Source organism: Misgurnus anguillicaudatus, chromosome 20 (genome assembly GCF_027580225.2).
Source record: "Misgurnus anguillicaudatus chromosome 20, ASM2758022v2, whole genome shotgun sequence".
Taxonomy (NCBI): Eukaryota; Metazoa; Chordata; class Actinopteri; order Cypriniformes; family Cobitidae; genus Misgurnus; species Misgurnus anguillicaudatus.
The window spans coordinates 24,561,035-24,584,426 of NC_073356.2; the positions used below are offsets into that span (position 1 = coordinate 24,561,035).

The 23,392-nt window shown below is 37.5% G+C and overlaps 1 protein-coding gene across 3 annotated transcripts in view; it reads right to left on the reverse strand.

The window, feature by feature from the left end:
* angpt1 (angiopoietin 1) overlaps positions 1-23,392 on the reverse strand; it is a 202,829-nt gene that overhangs the window by 61,100 nt on the left and 118,337 nt on the right. Inside the window, exon 1 of one of the 3 annotated variants that reach the window (XM_055220297.2) lies at positions 7,670-8,491. The exons of the other annotated variants lie outside the window; for them this stretch is intronic. Coding sequence (XP_055076272.1) covers positions 7,670-8,035 — 366 coding nt within the window. The 5' untranslated portion in view covers positions 8,036-8,491. Of the gene's footprint in view, positions 1-7,669; positions 8,492-23,392 lie in introns of those variants that run through there. 3 annotated transcript variants of the gene reach the window in all.

The window sequence follows — 23,392 nt, forward strand, 5'->3', positions numbered from 1 at the left end:
GTTTAGCTATTTGTGAAACTCATTGCTTTGCTGTAGCATAAAATAAAATGAAAAGGATATTTTTAACGCCAACATTCACACTGAGATTAATGATAAAATACTCCAGGGCAACGAGTAATGCCAAAATATATAAAAGAATAATCTCATTTTTGTTCGGGACCCATCAGATTTTGTCCCTAGGCAAACTAAAAGTGAAAAGCCCAAAACACCTAAGAAAAATAAAAACCCAATTAAAGTCACATTAATCCTAAACAAAGCCCACATTGGGATGGAAATCTGAGCCCATAAATACATTATGCTGCCTACAGTGTGGTTAAGTTTATTTACAAAATTAGGAGGACATTAAGTGACTTATTCATTTGGGTATTGTGAGCAAGGTATAGATTTCATGAGTTTTCTCTGCCCTATATCAAACAGACATGCCAGAGTTTACCTAATGACCCAGATGACATGCAGTTTCTGGAAAATGACTTTTAAAACGGGTAGCATGGTATATCAAAATCAACTACACGCCCGCTCGTTTTGCTGCAGTTTTTATATTCGTCCTGAAAGATGGTGACAGTTGAGTATTGTCTTTCATTTTAATTCCCCTCATGATGCTAAGCAGGCTGCTCTGTTTTGCATTCACATTGAATCTGAAGCAGTGACACCTCTTACTGGTGCCGAGATAAATGCAGCTCTATTCTGGTGCGTGTAAAAGCTATGAAACAGGAAAGAAGAGCTTTTCAATCCGCCAAGCGTATATTCACTTAGCTTCATCCAGCTTGTTGGTTTTGGCTGCTTTTATCAGCAAAAACAAACTCTGATAGAAAGGAAGTCACCCCTAAAATAGCTCAGTCCCACTTTGGCTTTTTAGACATGCTGTGTGGCCATGCAACGGTCCAGTCTTCTTGAATACCCTCAGTGGAGGAAAGCCAGGGGATTTATCCTTTGAGCACCGAGATTAACCTCTTGGTTTTATTCAAGTCATTGCTAGCATGGCGAGATTGAAGTGGAACAATGGGAATTTCACAGGGCCAGGGTTCGAACGTATATGCTCTCTCATCTAAAGCGTCATTTGGCATGAGGCACCATCCTCGGAAACCTGAGACTGGAGAAGATTTTCTTTGAACACATCGAGTGTGAAGATCTATCACTTTTATTCCCTTGAGAACTCCCAAATGTCACTGGCAGAAGCTTGAGATCAACACAAAATGGACTTCAGGCCAAGCCCTGCTGATGACAGTGAATTCCTTGGGCTTAGACAAAATTAGAAATTACTTAGAAAACAACTTTTATAGTCTCTAAAAGAAAGATTATGCTTAAAATGTTATTGATTCTGTTTCAAAAGATATTATTTTCGCATAACTAATGTCATGCATGAAACAATTAAGGAGCTTAGATGCAAAAGCAGCTAAAGCCATCTCCATCAAAAATTAGATAATGATATTAAAAAAATGCTCTCGGCATGTAGAATACATTCGTCAAATACTTTCACTTTAAATCTGCTTAAAGGATTACTCCACTTTCTTAAATAAATATATTTACTCAACCCCATGTCATCCAAAATGTTGTTTTATTTTGTTCAGTCGAGAAGAAATTAAGTTTTTTGAGGAAAACATTCCAGGATTTTTCCCAATTTAAATGACTTTATTGGACCCCAGTTTACAATTTAAAGCTGCGGTCGGGAACTTATTTTATCATATTTTTTGATCATATTCACTGAAACCAACACTATGCTCCGATAGAACAACATCAATTAGACTGTTTAAGAAAAAAACCCGCGCTTCTAGCTCCACCTGGAGCCTGTTATTTGTTTTGCAAAAATCCACCGCTCCCGGTTCATTTGGTCCAATCAGCGCAGGCTGGTTCATTTGGTCCAATCAGCGCAGGGTTGTGTAAAATCTGCCTGTCAATCACAGTACCTGCACGCGCCACAGATCCCCATCCCCCTCGCGCGCGTTACAATATCACGTGCATCCGCCTGAATTCATAGTTGTTTTGGTTTGAACAGCGTGATGGCGGAGAGAACTTTCAGTAACAAACTTCCGATTTCTCGGTTAACAACTAGAGCTAGAAAAACAACCAATGAAAAGAAGGAAACAAAGATAGAAAGTGACTGTGACCGTATTAAAACTAGGATCAATATCGGACCGGCATTTGAAAGGAATCTACGAGATTTCAAGCTGGATGCAGAGCTTGCCACATTTCTTCTCAACAGGTACTTGTGCTTTATCAACCATTGATTGTATTTCGGAGTGTTATGTTAGTAATCTAAGTATTCTTGCTAAGTATGCGTTCACAATAATACTTTTGCACACGCGCTGACGAGAACGAGCTCTGAGGGAGGTTGCTCTGAGTTAGTGGGGGAGGGACATGAAATTGTAAACATTTGGAAACTGCTCAATCCTCCAGAGTTGCCGACAGCAGCTTTAAATGCAGTTTAAAATTGCAGTTTCAACGCCACTTCAAAGAGCTCTAAACAAGGCATAAGGGTCTTATCTAGCAAAAATATTGTCATTTTTGGCAAGAAAAATAAAAAATATGCACTTTTAAACCACAATTTCTTGTCTTGCACCAACCATTTGACATGCCAGCGCGACCTCACCTAATTGCATAAGCACGTCGAAAGTTCACACATTACATATGTGAAACGCACATTTGCAGACTATTTTAAACAATAAACTGACACAAAGACATTAATTAGTATAATTTGACATACAATAACGTCGGAACGGTCATCTTTCTCCACACTTGTAAACACTGGGGCTGTAGTTTCGCATACATCATGTGTGACCTCTTGACGTGATGACGTATTATGTGAGGTCACACGGCTGGTGCAAGACGAGAAGTTGTGGTTTAAAAGTGCATATTTAAAATTTTCTTGCAGAAAATGACAATCGTTTTGCTAGATAAGACCCTTATGCCTCTTTTGGGATCGTTTAGAGTCCTTCGAAGCTGCGCTGAAACTTCAATTTTAAACTGAGGTCCAAAGTCCTTTAAGTACCCGGAAGAAGAATCGGATACACGACGGCACACGTTTTAATGTTTTTTAGCCTGATTTTCACTTATTCATTAAAGGCACACCATGGAACTTTTTGGCGCCGCAGCACTGTCGCAAAGGAAAAGACGACAACTCTTTAGGTCACAAAGTGTGCCTTTCAGCATGTCATGTGTCATATAATATAATTTCATGGGTTTTATTTTCATCAAACACCAAAAAAATCGCGTAGCTCACGTTTACAAGCCAGTTGTAACGGTGGTTGCTTGGTTAAAATTTATATTTTTAAAAAATTGCCCTAAAGGGGAATCGAACACAGATCGCCCAGGTCGTAGGTCAATGACGCTACCACAGTGCCACAATGTCAAGGGATATATGTCTCTCTCTAAACTCTCCAAGTAGCCTCCAGTAAAATTCACGTAAAAAAATAGTGTTCGGGCGCCAGACAGGACTTATATATGCAAGCATTATAACATTACTTACTAGTACAAAAGCACGAGGGCCAAGTCAGCTTGGTCAGAAAGCCCTCCTCTGACAAAACATTGGGTTTCTTTTTCTTAGTTGCTGCTTCGGCCATTACAAAAACATCAGGAAAATAAATAGTTGTGCTCTCACGTCCGAATTTGAGGAAGTGGAGGAAGTGACGTATGCCGTAAAGCAGATTTTTGTAGTTTTTTGTTTTGTTTACTACCCGAAACCCCAAGTTTAAAAGTACGAGTATAAGCGATACAGACCCCGTCAGGCTATGGTCATTCAACCTATTTTAAGTCGATGTACCATCACAAGGGTCTTAAAAATATATTATGAAGGTTGAAAAACTACAAAGTGTCACTTGTCAAATGTTGTGCATGATTTTATTTGCAAAATCAACTTTTGTTCTTCACAGAAAAAAGCAAAGCATATTTTAAGCCTGGCTTTGAGTAACGCATTTTTCATTTTTGTCTAAACCATTCCTCTATACAGCAGATAGTGGCTTTTAAAAAAGACTCTTTAAGATTAGAGATGGTTAGCCATCCACATCCATAAGTGGACAGTTTCCTGTAATGAATGATAAAAGACCACAGTCAATCCACAACAGTCTCCCTCTTATGGACCTTGGATAATCCCTGGACAAACAGAAGCCACCTTTGACTGGACAAGAATGTTATCGGGGTCTGCTCGTCCCCCGGCACAGCAGAATTCCACAGCGAACGCCTCGCCTGGTCAGACTCGACCCCACACAGACCCCTCCGCACCTCCGGCAACACACCGGTCACTATCTGCAGTCTTTCATCAACTTACAGCTTGAGAGGTATTAAGAATTACTCCACAGTCACGGCTCGCTTGATTAAGACAGATAGACCGAGCCTAGGACACTTAATCTTTTGTCTGATGAAATATGTTAACTGCATCCTCATGTTCCTCTAGCACAATTAGACTGAATTAGCACCGAGTATTGCACTACAGCAAGCTTTTCTTGTGCTGTTGGTCCTGTTTTATTTCAAATGCAAAACAATGTGACTTGATACCTAAAGGAGAGCTACCGAATGAGAAAACCTTTCTCTGTCATGGTCTATTAATATCATCTATTCAAATGAAAACAGTGCAGGTATATTTTGTCCCATTAGCTAATAAAAGGTTTTATTATTTGTACCAGTGAGGAGAAATAGTGTCATATAACTAATGCTAGCAGATGTGTTTATATTCCTACGTTTAGTATATTTTATGATAAGCCAGTTACTCATTGGAGTAGAATTCAGACAGCACACACTGCCAAACAACATTTCTTACGAACAATGACAGACTAAAATGTAGTCTGTCTTTTGATAGCATGCACGTCCTGGTAAATGTTCAATAATGATTTTTCTTGTTCTTTTTTTGGCTCTTTGTTTTAAACCATTGCACCATAATGTCATTATAGCCTGCTCTCTTGTCAGCCAAGCCATTTTCCCTTTAAGAAAAGGATCACACCGGTGTCCACAAATACTAATCTGTAGATGTTTCATACCCATCAAAGTAATTCAATGAGACTGCTTTGCAAAATAAATAAGATGGAAATGCTGAGAATGCCGTGTGGTGTTTGAATGTTTGCAAGATAAATTTGCATGCTGCTCACGTTGCAGTTATGACTTTTGCTTTAAAACATCATTTTTTAAAAGCACAAGGACCCCCCATTAGATTGTTACGTAACATTTAAATCATCTTTTATTTAACAAAAAGCTTGCAACATTATATTGTGGAGCTATTAAAACAATTATACAGCCCTTTTCCCCAACGTTTGAGAAATGTGTGCTAATGGTTAATAGCAATGTTAAGGACAATTAATTCTAAAACCTGCATGCAATCCATCATAAAACGAAGGCGTTCGTGCAGGTCGCGTTTTGTAAAAATAAACTGATGGGTCTCCGTGATTAATTTCAGACTAGCCACCAAGATCACATTATTGATAAATACGTGTGTTTAAGATAGTATGGTTTGTTTGTCTAGTTTGGCAAGTGTATGTTAGGTTGTTAGGTTAGTTTTTCTTGCCAAATCCCCTTAGGTTGTTTCTGTAGGGGGTTATTTTTTTGTTTGAGAAGCAATTATCATTAACCAGCAATGTACAAACCACAAAAATATAATTACAGATTATTGTGAAACAAATTATAATAATAAAAAAAATTAAAATATGTATTACTTTAATAATAACTTTCTGGTAATACTTTCTATGAAGCCTGTATAAAAGAATGATATTATGTATATCACAAATGTATCTAAACATATTTTAAAACTTGTTATATGTTTTTATATATTTTATGTTTTGTATATTATATTTATAACCACAAAAAATAAGTGGTTATGCCTTGAACTTTTTTTTTTACAAAATTTAAAAAGCTAAATTTAAAAAATCCAAATGTACACAAATTAATGAAAGGGCATGTACTCAAGCATACTTTAGTCTTACATACTTCTTGCTTGACTTTTTCCACAAAGAAAAAAATGCTCAATTCAAATAAAGATATAAAATGCTGACCCAGGAAAATTCCATGCAAATGTCAACATTATCATGAAAAGTAAAGTTTTAACCCAAGTTCTTAACCATACGGATACCTCAGATGTAAATATTTGGTGATTTAAATACCCATGATAAAGTCTCTATTAAAGTTTTTTAAGCATTTTATTTCACTGTAAAAAATACTTTGCTGCCTTAAAATTTTTTGTTGAATCAACTGGGATTTACAAGTCATTTCAACTTACTATTATTTATCTTGACTAGAGATGAGTTGTTATAACTACAGGTGAGTTGTTATAACTAATAAAATAAAGTTGACTTTTCTCAACTATATTTTATAAGTTGTGACAACTCATTTCTGTTGACATGACTTGTAAATCTAAGTTGATTCAACAAAAAATTTTAAGGCAGCAAAGTTTTTTTTACAGTGTAATGTTACAGAGTGAAGTAAGTGCAAATTTCAGAATTATCACGTCCGTAACGTAGAAATGTCACATCCATAACGCTGTTTATACCTCATAAACCCACAAATAAATCTTCAAATTAAACTAAATATCATTTATCATATATCATATATTGTTTTTTTAGAGAGCTGGACGTTGGATATGATTGCTTTTGGTTTGTGCATTTTAATTCACAAAATTCCTACAAAGTACTGTATGTTGTCTCCCCAAAATTGTGTATTTTTTGTCGTCAATGATTTTTGGTCAAAAAACTTTAGCTGGGTTTACATAACATAGATTTTAAAGCTAGTCTCTGACTTTTTGACCCCATTGCATATAAGTCGATTATATATATATATATATATATATATATATATATATATATATATATATATATATATATATATTTATTTATTTATTTATTTATTTATTTATTTATTAAGCAATACTTCTGTCTCCAAGTTATGTGTGTTAAAAAGTTTCTGCTGCTACTAATTTTTATCCACCATTATTCGCAACTCAAAAATATATCAAATTCCTAGTAAAGCCCCAACAGGTACGTTTTTAGAAAGCAGTGGTGCCTTATCTGCCAGGACAGTTAAAGTTTAGCCCATAATCGGAGGACAGATCTCATCTGCTCTTCCTCCAAGCACTCCAATTGGTCTGTCTTACTTCCTGTCATTAAAGACACAGTGCACCCAACTATCATCTGGGTGACTGACAAACCGTCATCACCACAACGTGTGGAGTCCACCTGAACATCTGCGAAATCCGCTATGCACTCGAGTGAGACACCCCTGCCAGGCAGTTACGTGGTGCGGCGCGTGTTACAAAAGCACGCACACGCTCAACAGAGAGGTCTGATGTATACTAGGTTTGTGACAGCTTAAGTAGTGAAGGAAATGCTTTATATATGACAGGTCTGTATTGTTCACAGCGTTTTTTCAATTCAACAGAATATGCTGAGCAATGACCATAAAAGCAAATGCTTTTAAAATGTAATTATCTGAATATCATCCAAGAAATACTTTCATAAACATCTGAGATATGTTACTGCTGCCTAAACAGTTACACAGTTGAACAGCTGAAAAGCGAACAGGAAAAGTAAAGCACAAGACATACAGCATAAACAGTTTTCTGGTGCCAAGCTTTAAACTTCGGATTAGACTTTCCCATTTATTTTCTCTAACGAAACAGCTGTCCCTCCGCTGCTCTCGTATTACAAAACTACAAGCTGATAATTGTGTTATTATTAGTTGCACAACTTTAAATTACCTTTTGCAACCACTGTGTGTAGTTCTCCATTACATGTTCCAGCTGCTGGATCTTCTGGCTGGGAAATTCTGCTTCAGGTGGAGGGGCGTCCCGCTGGAGTGCGTTGGCATTGTACTGAGCGCCCGTTCTAGATTCTCGACAAGAAGTCCCGGCGCTTCCCTCAGTCTCCGGGAGAATAAAAGTATAACTACACTGTCCGTGTTGGATCCGATGATATTTCCGACCGCTGCTGTTGCTGCCCGCTTTGACCGAGGAGCTCCGGGTTCCTTCTTCAGTTCCTCTTTTCTGCTCACCCCCTGAGCAGTCTGCCAGCACCAGCAATGATGCCAGAGAAGCGCAGCAGCAGAAAATCCAACCCCACCGCATGGCAGGAGCTGGGGGTAAGGTTGCAAATATCAAAGCTGTGGTTCAAGTTCGTTTGGTGGGCGTCTTTGGTGCCGTCTGCTCCTTTATTCCAAAATCAGGTGGAATCAGTATGTGCAGAGATATCTGATTGCCCTGGGGCTTGAGGTTATGACGTCCGTACCGGACTGTTGTGGAAGAGAAAGCCTGGAGGTCATCATTGATGTTGTCTGTCACAAACACTTCCTGTCCTGTAAAGAATTTAATAACTAGATGGTCTTCTGAGGAAAAACTAAAGCCTTGAGAAACTTCACATGTGGGTCGCGTTGGGACCACATGCATGTAAAATACAGCTGTGCAGTTATGAGGAGTGCACAACAGGGTCCATGAAGATGTGGATTAAAGCATGTTGTCAGACCTCCCCTGACGCTCTCTCTCTCTCTCTCTTTCTATGTTTTCTCTCTGTGGTGTGTGTGTGACCAAGTGACTCGATGACTTTGCTCTGGGGGTCTAGCTTGATCTGAGCCTGCCCCTCACAGTGACTGAGAAGAATGTGTGGGCGAGTAAGTGTGTGTGTCTGTGAGAGAGAGAGAGAAAGAGAGAGAGAGAGAGAGAGAGAGAGAGAGAGCATAGTGGGACCCCAGCACAGAGGATGTTCTCAGTGCCTTAGGATCATTTTACAAACTTTCTGACCCTGCATTTGTATAGTAGCCCTGCCTCCTGTACACAGTAACTGTAGGAACTTTTATTTATTGTTTATTGTTCACTTTAAATCCATTATTCAATTTGTCAGTTTGCATGTGTTTGCATTTAAGGTATAGTGTGTAATGTGGCATTCACACCAGACGCGGAAGAGGCGGCAAGCACGAATGATTAACATGTTAAGTCAATGCAAAGACGCGAATAGGCATCCTGCGGCATGCGCGAATTGCACGGTGCGAATGGCACGTAATGCATGAGCCGAAAAATCAGAACTCGGCGGATATTCGCAATACATTAACCAATCAGGAGCTTGCTCTAGTAGTGACGTGATTACAGGGAGCGAGCGGAGTCGCAGAAGCCTAGCCTGGCTCCGCCCTCCTACGTTCTTCCGCTTAATTAGGCTTCAGAACAACGTCTGGGACTGCTGTGTAGAGTTTCGTTTTCTCCGGTAGGTCCAATCAGCGAACAGCCGGGAGTGGCTAAGAACGCAGACGTTGAGGTCGTGCGCCAGACTGAGTGACATACGTCACGACCAAACGTTAGCGATTGTTTATGGCAGATTCAGAGTGACTCTGGGCAGATCCAATAGTTTTAAACTTCACAGAGGACCCTCCTTAATGGAAGTAACGCTTTGCAATGGAGCGTGGCCAGACTCTCTGTACAAATGAAATGAATGTACGAGAGTCTGGTTGCACCAGGCTAGCAGAAGCCCCTCCCATGATGCGAATTCCAGCGTGAATGTCTCAAATGACTAGAATTTAATGCGCAAATAAAGTGAGTAAACTCAAAATGTTTAAGCGTACAACTACGTATGAATAGCGCATTTTTGATGCCTCTACCGTGGCTGGTGTGAACGCACAGTAACACATATCATATATCGTATATCATTAATCATAAATCAAATATCATATATCACATCATATATCATAAATCACATATCATATATCACATCATATATCATAATTCATATATCACATCATACATCATATATCATATCATGTATCATTTCATGTATCATATCATATATCACATCATCATGTATCATATATAATATCATATATCATATTATGTATCATATCATATATCATATTATATCATGTATCATATCATATATTATATATCATATCATATATCATATCATGTATCATATCATAGCATATTATATATCATATCATATATAATTCAGTCTGCTCCTAACCAAAAGTCATATAGATCCAGAATTTAGTTCATTATAATGCATGGGTCCTATGAACTAATGGTGTGTTTAATGTCCTATTTAGGGCCCCTGGTCACCATCCACTTTCATTGTAAGGAATATTTCATAAACTTATTTTGTGTTCCACTGACAAAAATATTAAAATAAGTTAAGAACAACATGCAGAAAGTCAATCATGACAGATTTTTCAATATGGATAGAACTAAACTGTCTAATCCCTTGTTATAGAGACAGTCTACACTATATCTATGTCTTATAAATAAATGGAAATCAACACTGCAAACAGTTAATCTCCTTGACTTAATTTTCACCCCCTCCAAAAAAGTTGTCTGAAACTGCCCCTGGAATGGAATGTGACATTGTGAAACTCAGTTCCCATCCAAAACGCAACCCAATTCACTGCATTTCACAAAAACAATCCAGCACTGGCCTGATGGAGGAGCTACATCATCAGAGAAACCGCATCTCATTTACACTGATCTTGGACCAGTTCTTCCAATCCAGAACTCTCTTACTTTCAACTATTGTAAGGTAAAAACAAAGAGTTGGTCTCATACCGCAACCAAGCAATTGGCATGATACTGTGCTTGGAGACAGGATGGCAAAGGTCAAGTTCCAATTAAACCCCCCGTGCGTTTTTTCTCACCCCTTACTATGGCAACCTGGCTGGCAGATAGACTGAACTCTTTTTAGTTACAAGGACTATGAGACAGCAACACAATGCAGTAATCCATACAAACGCCCTCCTCCTTGCGGCTTCTAGCTTAGATGTAGGCGCTCCAAGATAACAAGCCCAGAATAACCATGAGCTACTCTTAACTTTAAAAGCATGAGTAAACATTTCTCTGAAAACTTGCTATGCTTGACGCCAAACCCTGTCGAAACTTTAGACGCCTGTCTTACGACCATATAAGTAATACAAATCCACCGATTTCAGACGGCAACGATAACAAATTAAATGGCCAAACAAAGTGAATTTGATAACATGAACTAAAACTTTAGGCTCCCATTGGGAGACTTTGTATCATGTTTACAATGTAGTACTGTTGATCAGTACTTCAAAGTCCAACATGATGAACGGTATGTGAGTTTGGCATTTCCTCAGGTTTTCATGGAAATGCACAAGCTGTGGATATTTACACCGTCATAATTGATTTGTGTAATCTACGCACCAAAGTCGTTTCTGGAATGTAAACACGGGACACTCGGCGAGAAAACAAATTTATGCATTCCGTTGCTTTCAACTGCTCGGGGTTCCAACGTTTTTATTATAGAGCACAGCTGGAGCTTGTCATATTTCTGACAACAAAAATTTTTATCATATTCTTTAAGCCAGTTTTACATACCAAAAATGTTTGCTATGGTAAAGGTCATTTTTAAGAAAAAAAGCATGTAGATCATGATTTTAAATGTGCTAAGTGTGCTAACATGTTCATGTAACTATTAAAAATTGTTCAGCATGGAAGCTGCTTCGAAAACGCCAAAAATAACAATTGGAACGAGTTACACAGCGATGAGCTCTTCATTGTCATGATGAGTCCGCCGCGGCTGGGGTTTGGCTAAACATTTACTCACAGGAGCTTTTTTGTCAATGACAGAGTTGAACCAATGCCAGCACATTTCAATGGATAATTACCAAGCGCTAATATGTCATACAATCGCATTCTTTCACTTTCAATGGACCAGTTCATCCCATCTATAACCGAGGCCTCTCAGTTCACCGGGTCCCCAAGGGGGCCCAGTGCTGCCTCATTCAAATGCGTCCCACTAAACGCTTTCAACATCTTATTTGATAGCATATATCAGGTCTGGCGAGCTCAACGCATCCAATTCAAAGCGGCCTTTGAATGGACGTGACGAATATTGAATGCCGAAGCATGAGGAATGTTTTGTATGCAACCTTCACAGGCGCATGAGTGTCCAAAAGTGGATCGTTTCAAAAAGAAAGCAAAAAAGAAAGATGCTCATCATAGGTGGAGTGTTTAGTCTGACATGTTTAGTCTGCACCATAGTCTAATTCTTTTGGACAGATGGTTTGATTGATTCTTTAAACAGCCCAGTGTGGCACATGCCGACAGGGATGATGTCATGAACCGAAGTTTGCTGGATGAATGACATTAGTGGTTATTACACTAAAACTCCTCCCAGACCGGTTCTCTCACTGAGGTCTAGTTATGTCAAAGCAAAACTGATAGATAAGTTCACGTCAGGTTTATGGAACGTGCGCTCTTGTGCTGTCAGTCAAAAGCTAAATGACACGTCTGGGTGATTCTCGCGAAATTATACTTATGAGGTGTCATGAAACATTTTGAAAAAAAGTAAATGCTATCAAAATAAGAAGCATACAGTTACAAACATCTCTTCTTGTACTATTTTGCACATGATTTCAAATGACATCATACAAACCAATTTTGATGTTTTTTCCACATTTAAGGGGAAATTTGTCAGTATCGCAACGTGTCCATGACTGGATTTGACATGTGGTATTTGGTGATCATTGGTGAATGTAAAGACAATAATAAGGAATATAAATGTGTCCAAGACCAATTTTCTCACCCTCCGCAACAATTTTCAATCATTGTTTAAGCCCTCGAAGAACTAACATTTTAAAAAAAATTGTTGGAAGGGACATAATTGACTGTGACACTCAAGATGGCTACCAGGTAAGCAGTTCTAATTTTTTCTCTCCAGATAAAAGTTGAAATTTTGTTTGTCGTAGTACCTAGACAACTTTTTAGTACTCATTACTGAAAGATGAGTTTGTAAATGCATATATTTAATGTAATATAATGTTGCGGTAATGATGATTTTTGATAATGATAATCTAAAAAGTGTAAATAATTCTATGGGAAATATTTTTTAAATTTTGGCAGACACGTTTATCCCAGGCGACTTTTCAAGGTATACATTTTTTTTAATTTATGTGTTAGCTTCGTTCAACCCATGTATGTAAAACATTTATATTTCTACTTTTACAAAATGAAACTGAAAGCATTGTGAAATTCTAGCTTTGCTTTTAATTTGCAATCGACAGATTTACTGGCAAAAAATAAAAGGTAAGCATCCTGATCTTCTGCAGCAATGGAACTTGATTTTCATCCAAAACAAACCCTTACAGAAGACATGACTCCTTCCCTGCGTGTGTAGACTTCATCCCAGGTGCTAGCTGATGTATGATCTCAGATCTAATTGCCCATTCAAAGCCAGAATGTTTAAGTTCTCAGCTCTGTTTGTGCTTCTGATCTCTCTGATCAACAAGTGCTTGCTGCTGTTGGTTCTCTTATCTCTGCAGGCCACGGGAGGATCTGCTCCTCATAAGAGTGTTTACAAAGAATTCAGATCCATACCTCATCTGACCCCCACCCTTAGGTCAACACACATTTCTCGTTCCTCAACAGAACCAGTGGACTGAGAAATTCACTGTAGTATAAGTTAGCATACTTGAATGAATTTATGTTTGTTGTGACCTTAACATTCTGATCTAAGAAAATGTTTACAAATATACCTTTTTTGCATCTTTTGCGCACGCAAATATGTTATTTTGTAGTTGGGGTGACAAGTGTGTTCAAATAGAGAGCGACACCCATGTGACACTCTTTTATCCAGGTGAACATACTTCAACAGAAGGAGGAAAGCAGCACGGTTGTGTTTTCCGTGTGGTTTTAGATGCAAAATGTGAACTGCCCCTTAGACAGTCTTAAAGTCACAATGAAATTTTAATTATATTATTTTAAATAAAAAAATTTAATTATTATTTTTTAAAAAGCAACTATCGTTTGATTCACAATTTTACATTTCCTTTGGTGTGTATAACAATATGCAAAAGGTACATACCCCAAAGTAAACGATGACGCAAGTTATCGTTTCCAACGTAAATCTCTGTTCTTGGCCTACAACAAACACACGGATTGTAGGCAACAGTTTACTTCCTGGGCCTGTAGATGTGGACAAGACCGACATTATCATAATTCCTCCGCTTTGACTCATAACCTGTAAGTTAACTCTTCTTCTTTCAAACATTGTAAGGAGCGTCACATTTCTAGCTGACGACAGAGGTATTCAGGCCAATCACAACGTTCAAATTAGCTGGCCAATCAGGGACACCGACCTTTTCAGATCGATGAGCTTTGTACAAAATCAATGCGTTTGAGGAAAGCAGTATATCTGGAGCTACAAAAATGTTTGGTATGTGGAATTTTTTTTTTTTAACCATAAACCACACAAACACATTGTATTATACCAAATAAACAAAATAACCTTGTTTTTAAGTAATGAAATAGGAGCACTTTAAAAATACATGTGCCCTCATAATCTTTAATCTAAAATGCGAATCTTCTCGGGACGATCTCTATTTACTTCCGGTCACAGGGTGGGCGAGGCCCAGGAAAAGATAGCCGCAATTAGCAAATAGCAACATGACCCAACTTCCAACGATCCAATCAATTCTCGATGGACAGATTCAAGTCCAGCCATACCTTTTATCATTTCAGAAGACATTTTACTCTGATATACGTCATGATGGGGAAAACAAAACAATCACTACTTCAGTTTCATTGACTTTAGGTGCTAAAATGGGTTTTGAAGGTAAACAGGTTCAGGGCTGGCGTCAAGGGGGGCATTTGCGGGCCGTGCCCCCCCAAACAGGTTGTTGTGCCCACTACACAGTTTTTATTCATTTTATATATATCAAGAATAATTCAAGTAAATTAAACATTAAATGTTTCATGATTTTTTATGTAATCAAATGAGGAAAATACAGTTGATATATGTTTTTTTTATTATTAAAATAGAAATTCTGCTTATCTGCTAGAATACAACATAGATAATATGACAGGAAATCATGTGGAAGTGAGAGTTTCAAACCTGCATTTCCCATATAAGCACCTAGGCACAACTCCACCAACCAACGTCCAGTATGAATTATTTTCTTGCACAAAACACTTTCCATCATAAATCAGGCCTGTGGTAAACTGACATGTGACCTGGTTAAACCATTCACCTCACCATCTCTCTTTGCAGTTCAACACCCTGCACCATCAACAAATTGTTACAGTGAGAAGAGACTGCAAACGGTCATCTGCTGTACCATCTGTGGTTTGTAACTCCATGCATTAGATTTCTCAGATTACAGGAATAACCCACTAATCAGAGCGCTCAGATCCCCAAGTGTGATATGTTATGTTGGGGATAGAGGTCTGTCAGTTGTCCACATCACCACCACCACCACCACCACAGTAATATGATCTTTTGTGAGATTAACTAGGAAAGCACTGAAGAGGCCTTAGATCACTAGATGACAAAGGTTTGCCTCCAAATGCGTTAAATAAATGTGGTTATCCTGTGCGGAATCTGCTTAGATTTCACATCTTAAGAATCCCAGCTATCTTCTTAACCACATAATTTTTATTGGTCATGCTTGCATTCAATTTGGTTACTTTCCCAAACATGATGCCATTTGTTAAGGTAAATTTTCTGTGTGGTTGTTATCTTATACAGGGGAGGCTCGTGACATCATGATGAAATAGTTTGATCCTTTTATAGTCCTGCACACTAATACATATATATATATATATATATATATATATATATATATATATATATATATATATATATATATATATATATATATATATATATATATATATATACAATGTACATTATTTTGAACATCAGATCACAATGATATTACGCAGTGCCCAAAAATAGTCCCCTGTCATTGAAAGTTACTTAGGGGACTATTTTCGGCTGCTGCGTAATATCATTGTGACCATGTTACAGCTGCAAAGTCCTTGATTGTTACGCCAGAATGAGAGTATAGTTCATAGCCATATCTGCCTAGAAAATCGCATCTTTACATTTTCTGTCAGTCTTTGTACACAATGTAACTACAGAAGAGTCAAGTTTTAAAGCAACACTATGTAGTTTTTTTACCTTTAAATAATGTCTCTAAAATTATTTCAGTGATTACCTGGACAAATTGTACTGTTGCTGCAACCTGAGCAGCCTCCTAGCTGCTACAAGCACACTCTAAAAGTTGCGGTGGAGGGTAGAGCACACAGCCCCGCCCCTCCCCCTGCCTGCAGAAGAGTATCTGATACCAGGCACTGTTGCGCTTTTCAACCACATGGGGGAGCTGTAAGTCATTTTTACATGGAAACTACATAGTGCTGCTTTAAATAGGAAAAATATCCAAACTCTTTGGTTATTTTTGATTGCTATGCTAATGGTCTAATCAGATTCAATAGATTATGCTAAGCTATGCTAAAAGTGGTAGCACCAGACCTGGAGATCAGCTGAATGGATTACAAAAAATGTAAAAAAAAAAATTAAGTCTAGGGGAACTGAAAAATTGGCATATTTTCAAAAAAGTGGAGTGTCCTTTTAAGGAGAATCTCATTAAATTACTACACCTCCTCAATTTGATGCATAATAGAAAATCTATAAAATAGAAACAACCTGTTTAATGGTCTTTTCATTATTTTGGATGATTTTATGTACAAAACAGTAATCATAAAAACTGACATTAGCTGGGTTTTCACACGTATTTCTCGTTTGTGGAAATATTGGAGTTCTTTAAAATTCAGTTCAGTAAATTCTAGCCCTTAAGGGTCATAGGTCACCTCCTTAGTCTATGATCAGTAGACATCATCCTGGCATGATAATGTGCTGACTGCAGTTACTTTAAACATCTGCTTTCCTATGAGGACACGCAGTGAGTTTTCTCAGGCCTTGGATAACGCATTGGGACAACTAACGGCAAGACCCTCTCATACTGCCAAGAACATAAACGTAAAGGTCCTTCTACACTCTCCTATGAAGGATTGAAGGAAAGACTCTGATAAAACTCTCACAGAAGACTGTTTCAGTCTCGTAAGTGCATCATTAAGCATTGCAGACCTCACAGAGATAGCACAGGGTTTTGTCAATTCTGTCACCGTCGTAATCCTTTAATGGTACAGCTAGCAATTCGGTCAGCCAAAAAATGTACACAACTCATATAGCACGTCAGGTTCTGCTCATTGATAACAGAAAGAGAGCTCTGTAAAGAAAGTCACTGTTCACTTTATCTTTCTTTTCATGCCAAATTGTGGAAAGCACAAATCTTCAGTCTCAACTTGTCATACGGGGTGTGTGTGTGTGCATGTGCTGTGTATACAATGCAGGTCATTCTATACCCACACAATTTTTCAAGTCTTTCAGTCGAATTTGATTGTTGTTAATTGTGGCAATTATGCGCCGCACAGTGGCTTTGTGTTCACCCAAACAAATTACGAAGGTGCCAACTGAAAAATAGTGGAAAGTCAATAAACACATTTAAGGTAAAGGTCAAAACAAACTTTTTAAAGGATCTCACCTACTCCAAAAATCATTAAGCAAGGATCATTTCGAACCTACTGTAAACACCTGGACTGTCAAAGCTAGACAAGTGATAGAGATATACGGCCTCCTAAATCCTTAAGCTTGTATTACATCTTCATACGCTTTAAATGTAAATATTTACTTTCAAAGAAAGGCACTGACCACAGCAACTGCGCCCCATCTGGAGTGCAGCATGAACATTACACGGCCTTTATGTTCCACAGACACAAACATTGGCATGATGAAATATTTGTGATGCTCGTATTCATTTACATGCTTCACTACAGTACACTCTTGATATATGTTACCTACTTGAAAGCAAGGCTCTGTGGGAACATAACAAGATGCCCAGGTCAGCACATAATGTACTGTAGAGCTGTGGGTAGCCTTTGTACAGCTGATACCTAAAACCACTACATTACATTATTATGGGATGGTCTAGTAAAATGTATATCAATTTGCAAATCTTTTAGGAGTTGTACTGCACATTATCAAGTGTGGGTTAAAGCTATCATCCACTAGCCACTGAAATGTGGCAGGTGCCCTATGTTAGCTGAACAAGACAACCCACCGGCAACTGCATGTGGAGGGGCATACAAGAATAAAGGGTCCCAAATTGATCTTGCATCTGATTATAATAAAGAGGAGAGATCCCGTCTTCGACAAATTCCATTTTTCTTTCTTTGAAAGATTTTTTTAACAACTATAATTGTTGTGCACGGACACCCATTATAATAATGTGTCTATTGTGACCCTCAGTATAAGCATTTCTGAGTATTTCTGTGTCATTTGACAATTATTATTTATTATCATTAACTTTTTAATCCGTTTCCAGGTGAAGTCTGGATCTTTGCGATATGTTTTTGAAAATTGAATGTCAAGCACAAGTGAATCAATTGACAGTCACCCAAAATCTCTTGACGTGGCCTCCTCGTATTTTGACATGTCTTTGACGCTATAAGCTTTGTTGTGAATTCCTTTATAAAATCAAGATGATTCAATAGTTTTGCTTATGTTTCCATTCTTACTCCACCTACAGTGACCTCATTCAGAGAATTGGTAGACCAACCTTTGGGTTTAAAATAATTTGCTTTACTTGTATGTTTTTGCCAATTGCAATTTACTGTATAATTTACAGGAGTCCACTAAACTCTTGTTTTAAAGGGACACTCCACTTTTTATGAAAAATACTCATTTTCCAGCTCCCCTAGAGTTACACATATGATTTTTACCATTTTAGAATCCATTCAGCCGATCTCTGGGTCTGGCGGTACCACTTTTAGCATAGCGTAGCATAATCCATTGAATCTGATTAGACCATTAGCATCGTGCTCAAAAATAACCAAAGAGTTTGGATATTTTTCCTATTTAAAACTTGACATCTGTAGTTACATCGTGTACTAAAACCGACGGAAAATTTAAAGGTGACATAGAATGATTGAACGAGGTATTTATCCTTGTTCTGTGATGTGACATGTAGTTTGGGTCTGTAATGCCTTAGAAGCTTCCTAAAAACCTCTCTCAAATAGCTCTATTAGGGTGGGGGAATTTAAACAAGTGGTTTTGCACCTATTTGGCTCCCCCTACTGGCTTAACTTGCAATCTCATTACTGATTGGCTGACTTTGCTGCCACTCTAAAAATCTAGCCAATTATTTTAAAGGGGCAGGGAGATGCCTGTGATGTCATAAGCATCAGTTTTTCAGATTGGGATGTTTTCTGGCTGACATTTCTAAAAGAGGAATTTCTATGAGACTGAGATGTTTAGAATGTCTAGAACTTTTTGTATGTTTGTGAATGCGGGTAGACTACCATTATTCAACAAAGACAAGATAAAAATGGTTTTTCATTCTCTGTCCCCTTTAAAGTTGCGATTTTCTAGGCAGATATGACTAGGAACTATACTCTCATATTGGCGTAATAATCAATAATCATGTAACATGGCTGCAGCAGGCGTAGTGATATAATGCACTGCCGGAAAATAGTCCCCTGAAATTGAAAGTTACTAAAAGGACTATATTCGGCTGCTGTGTAATATCATTGCGCCTCCTGCAGCCATGTTATAGCAGCAAAGTCATTGATTATTACACCAGAATGAGAGTATAGTTAATAGCCATATCTGCCTAGAAAATCACAACTTTTAATTTTCTGTCTGTCTTAGTACACAATGTAACTACAGATCAGTCAAGTTTTAAATAGGACAAATATCCAAACTCTTTGGTTATTTTTAGTGCGATGCTAATGGTCTAATCAGATTCAATGGATTATGCTAAGCTATGCTAAAAGTGGTACAGCCAGACCCTGAGATTGGCTGAATGGATTCCAAAAATGTAAAATTCAAATGTTTAACTCCAGGGGAGCTTAAAAATGAGCATATTTTCAAAAAAGTGGAGTCTTTAACACATGGTTGGGTAAATATTGGACAAAACCAATTTATTTGGGTTATAAATAAACCTACAGTATGCTGGGTCATTGTAATTTTCTGGTTTTTGAATCACGTTCTGAGTTACATTTGTTTATTTGTATCCCAGCACTGTAATTCCAGGTTCTAGAATGAGCAAACAATGTAAACCAAGGCCACCCATTAGCTCTACATACAGTGCTGAGGTTTGCTCCTTATATTCCGGAATCTATAGACAGAAATGGGACGGAGCCAAATGGAACTTTTCAACACAACCCAACACAAAAGCTGTTAATCAAAAAGACACATTTTTTTATGAAAGTCCTCCCATGCATTATGCTCTGCATTATAAAGCATTTCACTGCACTTTAGTGTATTTCCAGAGAGAACTTGGAGCCAGGAAAACATGCTTTGTTTCCGGTCAAAGGGTGAAATCTCCGTAACAAATTCTTTGACAAACATCAACGGGAAAATAAATAAATTCTTCAGCGTACAGTGTGTTGAGAGCTGCTTTATCCCGCGAGCCGTCTGTCTTATTGCTGTAGACATTTATAGACCTTTGCAAACTTGATAGAGATTAATGATTATGAAATAGAGCTCAAGTGAATTCAGAGTACCTCTGCACCAAGACAGGAGGCAGATACCTACCCTCCCTTCTCACTACATATAATGCCGATCTTAAAAAGAGCCATTGCACCAGTGTTTGGATGTTTTAACTATGACACTTTCTCGTAAAGCCCTTGGACACCTTGGAGACTTAAAACCATCAATCTCAATGCAAAACATGCATTGTGTGACACATCAACACATCTTTGCTTGGTGGAAAAGTATTTGTTTTATGACATTAAAAGTCATATCAGGTGTCACACATAGTGCAGTATGAAAAAATATTGCTGTTAAAAACCAGAGCTGACCCAATGTTTAATGGACCAGCTTTTTATGTTACAGCAACTTTTTAGATGAGGAAAATTACATTACAGTAAGGGGTCCATTGCAAGCTAGGTGAACCTATACTGCATAAAATCTTTTAAACCACGATACTTTATAAATGCTGTTATGCACTATCCACAAGCATTGTCGCTTTTACAATGCTTTAAATAATCAAGAATGTTGTCTCAAGGTTAAATGACATTCAAAATCTATTAGCATGAAAAATAAATAAAAACTAATTTTTAAGGGGAGTAGGTTGAGCACAAATGCCCAAACACATGGTGCATAACCCAGTGACCTTGGGTCAGGCAATCAAACTAGGTTGTATTTGTTGATTTTACCTTTCTGACAGTTTACCGAACTAGGAACTTGTTAGCAAGAACATTTCCTAGTTTTCACAGATGTGTTACTGTGTTACTTGTTTAAAACAATCACTTAAACGAATGCCTCTCAAAACCAGCTGGAGAAACACAGTCTGATAACAGAGAAGTTTTATTTATTTACATTATTGCTTTATTGTGTCAAAGAAAACGAATCAAATACTGTTAATGGGGTTGCTCACGGGGCGAAAAGTGCCGCGCCCCGTTGCGTCACATATCTAAAAATCAAACACATTTATTATTATTATAATATTTAGACATGAATAATAAATATGCTCCTAAAATTACATTATTTAATTAATTATTTATGAATTTCTTTTTTACGTAGGTTTTGAAAACTTTTTTGTAAAATATATTTTTCATGTTTGGTAAGCATTGAGTGAATAAATGGATTAAAGGGTTTTAAATTTGTTTTAAACTTTTAAATTAATTATCACTTTTTACAGTAGCCTATACTGTGTGTCACAAAAGTAAAAACTGGTTTAATTGATCCAACATTATTATTATTATTATTATTATTATTATTATTATTATACAAATAATTTTAAAAGGTCACTTCAGCATGCAGGTATTTGGATATGAAGAGTTTCGTTGCAAAACGAGATAAATCAATTTTTTTACATTTTTGTCAAAACATGTTTATTATTATGTTATCATGTTATTATTTTGTTTTATGGTGCTACTTAGCTGTATTTTTTTAAGTTATGAAGGTTTAAATCAAAACAAACCAACTGCAGTTGCATTGAAATTAATTGGAATGCACAACCAAAAAACGAGATTTCTGAACAATTAAAAAAACGGTGGTTATCTCGTTTTGCAACAAAACTCTTCATATACACTTCTGAATCAAGGGTCAAAGATTGTAATAAAAAAAGAAATCTTAACATCATCCATCTGGCATCCTTTCAAAACATAAAATACATCAAATCATGTAAGAGGAAATACAACAAAGAATTGATTTCAAACTTTTCAGAATGAGACCATCAATTTAAAATTTAAAAACATCTCTTACAGGAAAGAAAACGAAGTGGAACATTATGGACCCGGATGATGGAGAGCGAGATGAAGTGAGGTATTTTGTCTCAAGCAGGCCAAATGCCAAGAACCAGGTAACAAGCAAGCAATTGAAGGACTGATAAATGTACAAGGATTTCTCTAAACTGGCCAAAAGTAATGTTAGCAGTTGTCCGTTACTAACACAGGCCAGATATCCTTTCTCAGTATTCCCCAAAGCACTAATGTTATATTGTAGAACATATTTGCAAAGTCCAACACTTAAAAATAACATTTTAACATATGTTTCGAAGTCAAGGTCAAAACGTCCATCATTCAGTTCACTTTCACTATGAGGACATTTTTCCCAAAGTTTTTTTTTTACATTTCTTGTAAAATATAATAATTAAAGCATGTTATGGCTAAAATAAATCGTTTTTCAGACATATCAGCTGAAGATTAATGTCAAACAGCCTGTTTATGGTAAAAGCACAGAAGTCAAAATGATGTCTCTGGGTCACAGGGAAACTCTCTCAAAATAACAGTGAACGTTTAAAGGATGCCAGGTCATGATGACTATCGTATTTCTGTTTATTGCTAAGGTCACTGTCAGTTTCAAAGAGACATCTTTGATGTGCGGGAAGCTAAATAGTCGTGCTGGAATCTGAAATATGTCAGAGAAGACACTCTCGTTTCGGAGTCTACAGTCTGCAATAGTCCACGGTCTGAAGGGGCCAGTAAGTCATATTGAAGGCCCCCTGACCACATGCACGCACTGCTTGCCTTGACACATCTTGCAAATATTTGCCTGCGTTGTCAGTGAGCAGAGAGCAGCAATGGCTTTATGGGTCTGTTGAATGCAGTAAAAAGTCACATGAAGGACAGGCACAAAACTGTGATGAAGTTAGCCAGCAACCTTGAACTCACTTAATGTGGCTTTCACTAATGAGGTACTTGTGCCAGAGTCTCAGCAAGAGTCCCGCTGAGCATATTCACATTCACCTGATGTAAAGAAATCAAGCTGTTGCTTTAAATTCATCATGTAACTGAATCTCGTCTTCATTGTTCCTCAAAATGTCACAGTGGTGAGTACTTTGAGCACAGCATCACTGTTTTATGCGAAATGTCTTCTTCGAAGGACAGATTTAAAAATTGTAAATATGATGCAGGTCAAACTTTTACCCCTATTTATACCTTTTACTTTTACCTAATATATATACACACACTCACCTAAAAGATTATTAGGAACACAATATAATTCTGTGTTTCGCCTTCAGATCTGCCTTAATTCTACGTGGGATTGATTCAACAAGGTGCTGAAAGCATTTTTTAGAAATGTTGGCCCATATTGATAGGATAGCATCTTGCAGTTGACGTAGATTTGTGGGATGCACATCCAGG